General features: G+C 38.2%; 2 protein-coding genes across 2 annotated transcripts; both read left to right on the top strand.

Annotated features, from left to right (window-relative positions):
- Nucleotides 1–438: 438 nt before the first annotated feature.
- Nucleotides 439–2,272, top strand: LOC119079073 (endoglucanase E-4-like). Its single transcript, XM_037186882.1, has 7 exons — nucleotides 439–692; nucleotides 768–784; nucleotides 855–989; nucleotides 1,047–1,138; nucleotides 1,194–1,415; nucleotides 1,485–1,955; nucleotides 2,016–2,272. Exons 1-7 carry the CDS (start codon nucleotides 476–478, stop codon nucleotides 2,224–2,226), a joined length of 1,365 nt encoding a protein of 454 aa, XP_037042777.1. The 5' UTR covers nucleotides 439–475; the 3' UTR covers nucleotides 2,227–2,272.
- Nucleotides 2,273–8,579: 6,307 nt separating this feature from the next.
- Nucleotides 8,580–10,570, top strand: LOC119079048 (carboxypeptidase N subunit 2-like). The gene is made up of 3 exons (XM_037186843.1): nucleotides 8,580–9,934; nucleotides 10,005–10,371; nucleotides 10,429–10,570. The coding sequence occupies exons 1-3, from the start codon at nucleotides 8,605–8,607 to the stop codon at nucleotides 10,466–10,468; spliced, it is 1,737 nt and encodes a 578-aa protein (XP_037042738.1). The 5' UTR covers nucleotides 8,580–8,604; the 3' UTR covers nucleotides 10,469–10,570.
- The last annotated feature ends 3,515 nt before the right edge of the window (nucleotides 10,571–14,085 follow it).

Raw genomic sequence — 14,085 nt, 5'->3', positions numbered from 1 at the left:
CCGAATAGATTCATTAAGGAAAAATTCAATTCAAGGTCACATGAACACAACATATCGAGCAACCTCGCTGACTTTTACAGTCAATAACCTTTTGTTAACGAATTTGCACAAAATGGATGAATTTGATACTTCTTTTGTTTAAAGTATTGCTTAGCGTTTTAAGAATCTTTTACTTCATTCATTTAGCCTAGCCCCTGATCTTATCGCTTATTTTCGCCGCTTTTGTCGATAATAGATGACTAACAGTTACTGAGTCCTGATTTCGATTAACTCCAAGGAAAATTTATATTTCTTACTAAGTCCAATTACAGCCCTGTCTCACATAGTGATCACCTTCTAAACACGTGACTAAAAGTTACTGATTTGATGCCAACGAATTTATCTTTTTAAGTACCAGAGATGGCTATTTCATTGATGAATCTCAATATAAATAGTTCGATTTCAAAGCATCATTAAGTCCGGTTGTATCGACAACATGAGAAGCATCACCATAACCTTACTCGTTTTAGGATTAGTTTCCTTAGCGCTAGCACAATACGATTATGCTGACGTCATAAGGAGGTCGCTTCTATTCTATGAAGCACAAAGAACAGGAGTTCTACCTGCCAACAACAGAGTTCCATGGAGAGGAAATTCGTTCGTCACTGACCGTGGAGTCAACGGTGAAAATCTGTCGGGAGGCTATTTTGATGGTAACGTACCTAATATTTTGGTTTAAATTTTCATTCGTCGATTAATTGAGACATTTCTTTGCATTGCGACACCAGCTGGTGATCATGTTAAAGTAAGTGCTGTGGACACTCGTTGTTTTTGTTGAGAAACTAATTCTTTTTTCCTTTTCTGGCATTCAACAGTTCGGTTTTCCATTCGCCTCTGCAATGACAATGTTGGCGTGGGGAATGCTTGATTCTAGAGCTGGTTACGAAAGAGCCGGACAATGGTCATTCGCCATTGACGCTCTACGATGGGGCACAGATTATATGATCAGGGTAAACTAATGAATCAGCGGCGATGATGATCGTCAATAAAAAAAAATAATTTTCTAGATCCATCCATCGGCTAACGAATTGTACGTTCAAGTCGGTAATGGTAGAGAAGATCACGCTTTTTGGGGTCGGCCAGAACAGTGGACTGGAAGGTAGGTTTTTCATGAATTTGTTTCCAGCATGTCTTTCTAATATAAAAATCTATAGCAATCCCCGTCCAGCTCTACGAGCAACTCCTGCCTTGCCGGCAACAGAGGTGGCCTGCGAAACAGCTGCAGCTCTTGCTGCTGCATCAATGGTCTTCCGAAATAATGGAGAAACTGCATACGCAAACACGCTTCTGAATCATGCAATTCAACTGTACAATTTCGGGAACACCTTCCGCGGCAGATACAGCGATTCTTTCCCAGAGATTCAAGAGTTTTACAAGTACGAAGACTGACAAATTTCCTTTTTTATCCGCTGAGACTTACTTCTACTGTCTTTGCTTTTTACCAGTTCCTGGAGCGGATTCGAAGACGAGTTATTCTATTCAGCTGCTTGGATGTACAGAGCCACAGGAAACGCTCAGTATCGCACAGACTATAACAATTTCTGGCATCAATTCGGAATGAGCACCAGGCCACTAGAAATTTCCTGGGATGATAAACAGGCTGCCGGTCAAATTTTGTTGGCTAAGATCGATGGTTCACATCAATTTGTTAGTGCTGCGCAGGCATTCTGTGACTGGGTTGTGTTGCAAGCTCCACGAACTCCAAGAAACTTAGTTTTCATAAGTCCATGGGGATCATTACGTCATGCTTCCAATGTGGCTTTCGGTTGCCTTCAATTGGCTCAAGCCGGCATTAACGCAATCCCGTACAGAAACTTTGCTAGACAGCAAATCGACTATATGCTCGGAAGTACAGGACGGAGCTTCGTCGTTGGATTCGGAGTGAATCCACCGCAACGACCACATCATACATCTTCGTAAGTAGTCCGCGAATCGGCTTGAGATTAGAGGCTTCTCATTGTTTTAATTCTGTTTAGATCTTGTCCTAATATGCCTGCTCCGTGCGACTGGTCACACTTCCATGCACCTGGTCCCAATCCACAAACCCTTCATGGAGCATTAGTAGGCGGTCCAGACATAAACGATAATTGGGCAGACAATCGTGATGACTATGTCACAAATGAAGTTGCCATTGACTATAATGCTGCATTCCAAGGGGCGCTTGCTGAAATCGTTCGTTTACTCTAATTCAAATACTCAAAATTTGCAAATATATTTATCGACTGATTGAATGCATTGTGTCAGGTTTCTCACACCTCCTTATTTCATCGACGCAAATCAAAATTGAGAAAAAAAATCGCTGCGCGTCAAAAAATAACAATTTTTATTATTTAACACAAAGAACTCTAATAAAAATGTGGTTCTCCAACATGACTAGTTTAACATATATTTTTGTGGTTCCACGCCGCTTCTCGGCTCGAGAGTCACGGGTAGAACTATTTGATTTAACATGTAAATCACCCTTAACATTGTCTCAGACGTGCGCCCTTATTACAAACAATTCAAGGCCTTATTCTTTCTTCTCTCAAATTTATACTTTGATATACTTTCACCAATTTATTATTTTTTCGAAATTCGAACGGGATAACAAACAACAGCTTTTGCAGTTACCGAGATCAAAATCTAATCCAGCAAGTTTTTAAACTTGAGGGTGGGGTCAGGTAAGAATTCACGCCGTAAGGACGTCTTAAATTTCAAAAATTTTGTCACATCGAAAACTGATTGAAAACTCCGCCCTACAAAAACGATAGGTACGACAAAATAGACAGTGATGCGTTTTATTTTGAATTTTGAAGCACGATAATTGGTGAAGCTAAGTATTGTACTGACTGAATTGTTATTGGGCTTACTATAGCCTGTTATTTAGTCATTAAACGTGATAAAATAAAATAAAAATAAAAATTGCTAAGAATCTAATTCAAGCCTTAAACGCGCCCGAAATATTCAAATTTTCATCGTGATAAAAGTGAATTTTACGATACAACTTTACAAATACGATACGTCAAAATAAACAATAATGTGTTTTCGTTTAAAGTTGAGGCGGACTTCCGATGTTAATTGTTGTATCTCAGATTGATTTCGATTTTATCAACTAACAATTTCCTTATTTTTCCTTGCAAAAACCTCTTTAATTCCTTAATAAGGAGTCCAAATTTAGAGTGAGAGGCCTGGTCTTAAACCTACAAAATTCACACGAAAACTCTACCTTTCTCGGGTTCCCATTCGTCCTCTTTTTAGAGGACATATCCTCTTTTTTCGTCTCGTTCTTCTTTTTTACAAAAATTCTAAGAATATCACTTTTTTGATAAAAACCTTCTCTATGTCCTCTTTTTTTCAGGTCTTCTTCTTTTTTAAGTAAATTTGATTCAGCTCATACCTAAAGAACGAAAAATTTTCGCTGCGCGGCATTAACTATTAATCTTCTCTGTCAAAGAATCTCTGAACGGTAATACAACGATGAATGTAGTTTGGATAAATGCAGTTTGGATAAATGCAGTTTGGATGGATGCAATTTATGTGGATGAATGGTGAGATTCTTTAGGAGGGATTCTTTTGAAAAACAGAATCTTGAAATCGGACGCATTTTCCATTGGACTTCTTCGAAGCTTGTGTGGCTGGTGGGAGTCGATCGACAACTGAAAACTTACGCTTTTCTAAAAGAAATTTCTCGAGTTACACGAAACGTACATGGTCGTGTATGGTGTCATATGAAAGGTAATTGCATGTACTTTCAGGAGAAGTAGAGCTTACGGAAGTTTGGTAGCATCTCCGATGCAATATAAGCACTAAAATATTTCAACTTCACATAATTCATCGTATATGCTACCAAACTTCCGTAAGCTCTACTTCTCCTGAAAGAAAATGCAATTATCTTTCATATGACACCCCACACGACCATGAACGTTTCGTGTAACTGGAGAAATTTTTGTAAGAAAAGTGCAAGTTTTCATTTTTTGTTCACCTCACACTTGCCACACAAGCTTCGAAGAATTTTTTTGAAAGTGGTTTTGGCCTCTGGGGTCGAAAACCTTTCTAGACACATATAAAAAAGTCCAATGGAAAATGCGTCTGATTTCAAGATTCTGTTTTTCAAAAGAATCCCTCTTAGTAGTTTTTGTTAATTTGGTTATCTTCTGGTTGCGTTTTTGCTTTTGCTTAAGTTTTTGCTTTTGCTTGAATTTTTGCTGCCTGGCCCGTCTGGACTGTGAATTTCTTAGCAGCGTTCCACCACATTTCCATCAGTAGATGAAAAGTTCTATAAGTAAACTTTCAAACGCATGTTCAATCGAAAGTTTTACTATCGCTGTCTTGTGAACGAATGTGATGGAAGCAACTGCCGATGGGCGGTCCTGCACTGTCCTGTGACCACCATCACATTCGGAGGTCAAAACAGCCATTCTCTCGTCACTTAATTATTATTAATTATTATTAAACATTTATTCATCAATCGGTTCATAAAATACAATTTCATAAACTATGCTGACAAAGATACAAAAAAAAGCATAAATTGAAAGCACGAGAAATGCGCTCACGGGTGACGATTATGCATCATCAGCACTCCATTCGGTTGCCAAGGACTTAATCCTGTTACGAAAAATCGTACGAGAGTCACTGCTTTCGACCACTTGAATAACTTTTTCGAATTCTCTGCAGATAGAGGAAACGGGTTCATTAAAGCCGTAGTCGGTTCTGTGAAGAGGAATCCGAAAAACGTCAATCCTGCGAAGGCTGCAGGTGTACGACGGCGTGTGGCGATACGATTCAAACATGTCGGACAAAACCGGAGCATCAATTCTATGATTCAGCAGGTCGTATAAAAAGAAGATACGGCTCTGCTTCCGTCTATGGGAGAGACGATCGAGTCCCAAGATCTTCCTTCTTTCGTCATAAGGTGGTAGCTGGAAATCGCTATTCCGTTGGATCGATCGCCTGAGTGCGAACAAAACGAACTTTTTCTGGATCGATTCTATGTAATCGCTAAGCGTCTTAGATGAGGGGCTCCAAACTACGGCAGCATACTCGAGGTGGGATCTGACGTGTGCTCTGAAGATGCTCGTTAAACACCTTACATCTCTAAAGTCGGCACAAATTCTTTTAAGAAAGCCCAACATCGAATAGGCCTTGGCAACTTTGTTGTCGACATGAGCCTTGAAATTCAGCTGACGGTCCATGAGAACGCCGAGATCAGTTACTTCGCCTACTCTCGAAATATTTTGGCCACAGATTGAATAGTCGAAGGCGACGGGCTGCCTGATGCGATAATAGGACATGACCTTGCATTTGTCCACATTGATAGACATGTGATTTCTTGTGCACCAATCCGAAAACGCGTAGATATCCATCTGTAGATCGATAGCATCTGCCGGCTTGTTGATCACATGGTGAAGCTTAAGGTCGTCTGCATAAAGACTGCAGTTCGATTTCTTTATAACTTCAGTTACGTCGTTGAAGTATAAAATAAAAAGCAATGGCCCGAGATGGCTTCCTTGAGGCAAACCCGACGTCACTCTAAATGACTCAGATTTATAATCGAGAATTTTTACGAACTGCTTTCTGTCGCGAAGATATGACGCAATCCAGTCAAGTAAACAAGGCTGGAACCCAAGCTCGCTGAGTTTCTGTAGCAGACATCCATGAGGAACTTGATCAAAGGCCTTCCGAATGTCAGTGTATATAGCATCAACTTGCGATCTTGACTCGATCACGTTTAACGTACGACTAACGAATTCCATTAGATTGGTCGACGTCGAACGTCCCCTCAAAAATCCATGCTGCTTTCGTGACAACTTTCCGTACAGAACATCACTCAATCGTTTGCAGATAAGCAATTCAAAAACTTTTCCAAGAGTGGGTAGAATCGCAACTCCTCTATAATTCTCAACGTCGCTCCTGGAGCCACTTTTATGAATCGGGGTGAGATGCGATAGCTTCCATTGACTCGGATAGAGACGCTTTCTCACGGACAGATTGAAAATGCGATGCAGCGGGACGCTTAAGGGAACTGCACATGATCTGATCAATAACGGCGACACGTCGTCAGGGCCACTGCCCTTACTGACATCGAGATTCCGGAGCACCTTCAACACGTCAGATTCAGGGGGTGAGTAACTATAGACATCAGCCATCTTCGTCACTCCAAAAGCTGACGTGGGAACAACATCTGGTACGTACACCGAACGGAAAAATTCACCAAAAGCGTCGCACACAGCCTTAGGATCAGTTGCTTTTTTGTCTTTAAAATACATCGAAGCAGGATAGCCTGTCGTCTTTTTCTTGGATCTGACATATTTCCAGAAGTTACGCGGATTATCCGTTAAATCGCTCTGTAATTCACGCAAATACCTCTCGTAGGCAAAACTCTGCTTTCTCTGAAATTCATTATTCAAAGCCAGATAGTTTAGTCGATCAGACATACTGTGCGGTTTTGACAGTTTCTTGTGGGCTCTGCTCTTGCGATTCTTCAAGTTGATAATCGTCCCAGTATACCATACTGGATGCGTACTGACCTTTCTCCGCAAAAGCGGGACGAACTGTTCCAAGCCCTCTGATAGTTTACCATAAAACAAGTTGACCGCGTCATCAACACATTCGGTGTCCAAAACATAGTCCCAATCAATCCCAGTGAAAAACGATCTGAGACCTTCGAAATCCGAATTTTTTACGTCGAAAAACATCGCTTCCTTATCGGGCTCGATCTCTCGATGTCTAGAAGCATCATATGTGAATTCCAGTGGTTCATGGAAATCACGGTCGACTCTACTCAGAGGAACGTCGGATTTACGAAGCAGAACATTGTCCGGGTCACTCGAGAAAACTAAATCGAGATACCTCCCTTGCACGTTGTTGACGAAATTGATCTGTGATAGATCCGCGCCCAACAGCGAATGAATCAGGTCCGCATCGCCACTAGAATGAATGGCGCCCGGAAGTAGAGTATTCACACGATCGGGATCAGTAGACCAGTGAACGTCAGTCATATTAAAATCTCCCATCACGAAGATCTCATCGTTAACGTCGCATTTAATAAAATCGACAAACTTAGCAATAGCTAGTGCGTAGACTTGGTACACTTCGTTATTGGAACAGGATGGAACGTATATACAGGCCAAGTAGATCTTACGGTCAGATAGGTTCAGTTGTACGAAAACGGCCTCGACGTCATCAGTTCCAGGGACAAAAATCCTTTCGCTGGATAAGGAGGATCTGACCGCAATTAGACGTGGCTTATGTGGGAAAGGGAAGAGAAGCAAGCAATCTCTGTTATGGTCTACTGGATTCTCACTACATTTTGATTTTAGCTTTAACTCTGCTAGGCATTTCAGTTATCTGTATTCATGGGAGCGAATGAAGGGATTATCAGCTGCTCGTACCCAAGATGGCAGTGAAACGATTCATAGACCTTTAAAAAAAATTACGAAAAAGAGTTAAACATTTAATTCTTTTGGACTTATCGTCTTTAAAAATGTAAACTTAATCATTAATGACGAGCCACTGTACAAATTATTATTACCGATTCCCGCAACTCCTATTTCTCAGTAAGTGTTTTCAGCAAATCGTAGAATCTTCAATATTTTCATCCAATTTTGCTAAATTAACTGATTCATGTTTCCGTACTTAGATACTAATAAACGACCGATAAATTAATTCAAAACTACCGATAAAAAATAATAAATGACCGATAAATACGGTACCGACAGAAAATAATAAATGATCGATAGAGAAATTCACAAGTACCGATAAAGAAAATTCACAACTACCGATAATTTTTTACCGATAAAAAGTAATAAAGTACCGATAAATTCATAAATTTACGACTGTTTATCGGTCGTTTATTAATTTTTATCGGTAGTTCATTATTTTCTATCGGTACTTTTATTTTTTCTATCGGTTTATTGGTTTATTTATCGCAACACAAAGGATCCAACAAGGATTGGTGCTTAAAGTTTTATTCAATTTTGCTTAACGGTATTTGATGTAATCCATATGTGTACTTGTTTTGGCCACCAAGCCCTTTAAATAACACTCATTCGTTGCTTCGCTCCACGCAATTACAATTTCCTCCTTACGCACGTGAAACCGAACTTTCTATGGAATGCTAGTAAACGCATTTGTGCGTACTTTGTTTTAAGAAATATGTGTCCCTCACTGTAGAAAATAATAAACTACCGATTGAAAAAACGAAAGTACCGATAGAAAATAATGAACTACCGATAAAAATTAATTAACGACCGATAAACAGTCGTAAAATTATGAATTTATCGGTACTTTATCACTTTTTATCGGTAAAAAATTATCGGTAGTTGTGAATTTTTTTATCGGTATTTGCGAACTTCTCTATCGATCATTTATTATTTTCTATCGGTACCTCATTTATCGGTCATTTATTATTTTTTAACGGTAGTTTTGAATTAATTTATTGGTCAAATATAATATCCCTTTAGATTTTGTTTCAAGAGCTAAGATAATCCGAACAATCAAACAATCTTATCAAGCGAGCATTGTGTATTTAACCGAAAACAAAAAAAAATGATTTTTAGTTGCTGTGTGAATTCTAAATTGGTTGTGATGAAACTGCTTTTTATACTTTCCTCATTTATTGCTGTCACGGTGGCACAGCAGTCTTTATTGCATTGCACTTACATACATTATTACGATTTCAATTACGATTCCATCTATGCATGTCAACTAATAATCAACAATCCCGAAGGCTTCAACAACATTACCGACATTGATGGTATTCATTTGGATGGATTCACAAATGCTGACGTAAACTTTATATCCAGACGCGATGGCTCTACAGCAAATATACCGCAAATCATCTGCGACACATTCCCAAATATTGAACATCTTCAACTGAACAATGCGGGAATAATTACAATTGATAACAGTGCTTTCAGTGGTTGTTCGCGTGTCAGACGAATTGACTTACATTATAATCGAATCACGTCGATCTCTGAAAACGCTTTTGTTAACCTTCCGGAAGTTTCGAGTATCAGCTTAGGTGATAACTTGCTTGCTACCTTGCCAGAAAATGTGTTTGCAAATCAATCAAATCTAACGGAACTAGTCTTGGACTACAATAGTTTTGAATATTTACCAGCCGGTCTATTCAGACCTTTAAAAAACCTTAAAAGCTTGTTTCTCGGTTACGCTAATTTGACCACAATTAATAACCAGTGGTTTTCAGCAAATTCGACTTTGAATTTCTTAAATTTGTCTGGCAATAGATTAATTCTATCACCAGGTATCTTTGCCGGACTGGAAACTTTGAGCGGAATTTCGTTAGGAGACAATGGAATCAACGAAATCCCGGCTGGAGTATTTGCCGGATTTACAAATCTTCAGTCGTTGTCATTGGCAAGCAACAATTTTACCGTACTTCAAGCAGATTCGTTCCCAGATCTTGGACATTTGACCGATTTACTTCTTAGTTCTAATCCCATCAGGGAAATTGAAGACAACGCATTCCGTGGACTTGAAGGGTTGTTAATGCTATTTGTCGGAAACTGTCGCATACGTGAACTGAATGCGAATTCGTTTGAAAATCTTAGAAATCTAACTTATTTAGAGTTGGGTCGCAACGAATTTGAGGACATTCTTCCCGGCACCTTCGCCTCAATGCCAAATCTTTACTACATCGGTTTGTGGAGCAATCGTTTGAAGATGTTACGCAGAAATGTATTTGGAGCATTGACTGAGCTACAAACGTTGGACTTAGATATGAATAATATGAACGCACTTGACCGAGCCATCATTAACGATGCTGTAAACCTGAACACGCTTCTATTCTCCAGAAATTTGTGTGCCAGCAATTACTTCGGAAACTTCTTAATGAACCGAGCCGAGTATTTGCTAATGCTTGACAGATGTTTCGCTAACATGAGATATTTTGTTGGTAGGATGTAGCTGGACTTGGTGAAATAATCACCAAAAAAAAATAAAATAAATTTGTTTTCATCCGCTAGATACAACAACTGAAAGTGATGGTGTCTATTCGTTTTTTGACGCACACAATGCTGGAATCACTTTGCGTGTTCAGTCGGACAATGAAATTCAAATTGCACTTACATCAGTCAATTTCTTGTGGACTCCAGCGATTGAAATTTTCATTGGTTCGACCAATAATACACAGTCGGTGATACGAGTAAACGAAGAGACAGAAGTTGTCGCAGTACCAACACCGAATATTTTACGACCGAATCAATGGAACGATTTCAGAGTAACATGGGCTGATCAAAATGTTCTTGTATTCAGTTCGAACGACACTTTTCCATTCATGAACTATACAATGCAGGACATCTTCCCCGTTAACTTTTATGGTCTACGAGCTGTGTAAGTGTTTAAAAGCCAATGTTGTGCCAGAAAGTTTGTATTTCAATTGTTTTACAGTGAAACTAGAGCTACGTGGCGTATACAACCGTTGCAATAGACGTTCCAGCCGGTCTTGCTCAATGCAGAGGGAACATTACATTGCCTCAATTACAGAAACGATGAATTTTTGAATTAAATAAAATCGAAAAATATTTTTAAACACAGAAAATTTTCCAGTCCAAGTAGTACAAATAAGCAAATTAGAATTGCTTTTGTCGCCCACATCGGTAAAATATTGCTAAAAGTGTGTCAATGAAGTCGGTGAATCGAATCCTTTCAAATCATTATTACGTGCCAAAAAGGTGGTGTCGTAGCTCATCATTGCTCCAACATGACTGGTTTAACATATATTTTTGTGGTTCCACATCGCTTCTCGGCTCGAGAGTCTCGAGTAGAACTATTTGATTTAACATGTAAATCCCTTAACTCAGCTGATATTAGTCCGATTGAAAAACTAATTACCTTGCCAGACTCCTGAGATTACAAGCTACATACTGACGTTTTGTTTGATCGAAATTCATCGCGAAAAAAATTTCAATTTTCAAAATGTGGCAGTTGTCAAACACATGCGACTTATTCTCGATAAACTCAGAATATACGCGATATACTCAATATACTCAGTATAAATAAAATGAAAGGAATTCCCCTCCCCTAGTAATAATTGGTAGAGTTAAGCATTGCTAAGAATATTTTTCGAGCCTTAAACGCGCCCAAAATATTTTAAAGTTTAGGCGGACTTCCGATGTTAATTGATGTATCTTAGATTAATTTCGATTTTATCGAAATATTTCTCCTCATTTTTCCTTAATTTCAGCTAACAATTTCCTTATTTTTCCTTATTTTTGTGCAAAAACCTCCTTAATTCCTTGTGTGTTTGTTCGTAAATCCGAATTGAACCATTTTGAGAAAGGCTTCTGTTGCAGACAACGATGACAAACTGAAATTAGCGATGGCTAATGCGTCCTGCTGACAAAATTTATCTTCAAAGTTATAGATTTCACCCGTAGGTCGTTTTCGAACTTGAATCAAAAGACGTAAAAGATTTGATGAAATGGCGATACAGCTAACCCTCGAGCTAACTCAAACCAAAGACGCTATTCGTCTCAGCTGCTTTTCAGCTAGTCCACTAATAACCCCTCCACTCCATGTCTTTTACGTGTTCATACCATTTTACCGCGCGAGCGTATGGCGATTAAACCAATGATTTTATGTCATTGGATTAAACACGTTTACACACGTAAGAGAGGTTGTAAAAGGGAACTAGCTGAAAAATATCTGAAACCAATTTTATTAAACGTAAATGGTTATTTGAGAAAGCTACTCAGATTAAAATAATTCGGTGCAAGAGTCGTTACATGAAAAGTTGTTTGAAACACCGATCTTAGCTAACCGACTTCACCCTCCAAATTTTATGGGAAACGCAGACACAAACCAATTCATAACGCCGCGCCATCTCTACGAATTCAACAAAAACACTTGACGAACTATTATTACATTTTCGAGCTTATATAGCGATTTGCTAAACTGAGCGATTTCTCATCTATACTCACGTGTGTGAAACTTGTTGTTGGAATGTTGTTGGTGCAAATTGAACGGAGATTGATTCGACACTTCGAGATGATAATTACGTCTCATATTTCCCATTATTGCAGATGGAAGAACGCCTAAAACTAGCTTTTATTTGTCACGTTCGAGGTAGACATCACGTTGGTTCAAAAGTATTTTTTGAGGAAGCAAGGAAAATTTCTACGGTTAACCCCAACCCAATATGTGACGCAATTTGCTTCAGCTGTTTTCAGCTGATCCAATCATGCAACCTCACTGTCTTCTATGACTGTTAAACTCGTGTAAGCACGTAAAAGTGAAAATGTACTGAATTTTGTTTGATTTTGATTCGATTCGGCACACATTCTCACGCAGATAAATTGTAAGAACGAATCTTAGAAACTTAACAAATCTTCTACAACAAGCATGATAGTGATACAGAACCACACAGAGTTTCCAAATATTAAGAATTATGAACATGATACAAGTGCGAAGGTGGAGGTTTACATGTTTGTTGTGAATCATAGCATAGGATCCGAGCTCCTCGATCACAGTAAAAATCAAATTATTTTCCCATATATCAATAAATAGATTTGGGTGAACGAGTTACGATTTACAACTCACGATAACTGTGGTGTTTCAGGGGAGGTCAATTGTAGCCGTAGAGTCATAAGTTTCGAGGCCGAAAGAGTTTGCTTCGACAGATTTGGCTATCACATAGGAAAGATACGAATTCTCTGTCTTGTATTGTCTGAGTTTACCAATATTTTTAAATGTTTGAGAGAACTGCCTACCTTTGAGAATCTTTTTCGATTAAATCAAGAAAATCAAGAATCACTCCCAAAATTCTAGAAAATCAAGAAAATTGAAAGAAAATTCTAGAAAATCGAAAAGTTTTCTCGAGATATTTTCGATTTTCTGTATTTTTACAAATCTTAGGCAAGTATTTTTAGAATTTTCTTGATTTTGAAAGAATTCTAAAAAATTCTCAAAATGTTAGACTAGACTTTATAGATTTTCCAAAATTTTCTAAGATTCGTAAGAATCAAGAGAATCAAAAGAAAAATTCGAGAAAACTTTTTGATTCTCTCCAGTTTTCTTTGAATTTTTTTGATTTTCTCTAATTTTGAGAATTTTTCCTTAAATAGCGAATGGTTTTTGCCACTGTTTCGATCTGTGAGAAGTAAAAATTTTTGAAAATTTGAATATTGCAAATTTTGAAGCCTTCCGAGGTTTTGCATCAAAATGCTGTTCAAAACTACCACTTTCTCATAAGCCCATGGCGACAGTGACAAGGAAATGACAAATCTATAGGAAGTAAGTCATGCCTTTGTACATGTACATCTCCAGCGAATCATAAACAAAAAGTTAGTTCATAATAATTTTATTGATTTAATCGAAAAAGATTCCATAAGTTATGCAGTGCTCTCAATCTTTAGGTATTGGATTGGTAAATTCAGAAAATGCAAGACTTTTAACAAAGAAAATTAAGGAAAACTGTAGACAATCATAAGCTAATCATCTGTCAGCGATAAGGCAAAATAAGAATTAAGCTCTAGTGCTATTAATTAATTTTTTTTTGAGGACGGCGGAGCATGTATACAGCAACTTTTTGACTTCCTCCCTTGGCTCTAATGACTCCCAAACTTGGTTATTCGGAATCTATCCATAAAAGTTCAACGAGCTGCTATCACACAATACTGCAGCTTCAAAATTGGCCGAGATATTGAATTTAGAAATCCTGGTTCTTCCATATGAAAATGCAAAATTTCGTTTTTTCACATAATTGAAATCACCTACGTTAGTTAGTTAGATAGTTAGTTCCAGGATCCAGGAACTCTTAAACGTTTCTATAGATTTTCCTGAAATTTTGGTTATAGGCTAATAATGGCCCAAAAACAAGAATGTAATTTTCAAAAGTTGGAAAAAACTCATATCTTGTGAACTAGGGCTCCCGGAAGTTTTCATACAAATGCCATACAACAGCATGTTTTGTGTGAGTGTATGTGTGTGTGTGTGTGTGTGTGTGTGTGTGAACATACAAAATGAAGTGTGTTTGGTGATGACGGTTGCGATGGATGGATGTGGTGTGTTGCAATGTTTCTGATGGATCGCATATGTTGATTTTAT

The sequence above is a fragment of the Bradysia coprophila genome, unplaced genomic scaffold (genome assembly GCF_014529535.1).
Source record: "Bradysia coprophila strain Holo2 unplaced genomic scaffold, BU_Bcop_v1 contig_297, whole genome shotgun sequence".
Lineage (NCBI taxonomy): Eukaryota > Metazoa > Arthropoda > Insecta > Diptera > Sciaridae > Bradysia > Bradysia coprophila.
Note: the sequence above shows the minus strand (reverse complement) of the source record. Positions and strands in the feature narration are given on the sequence as shown.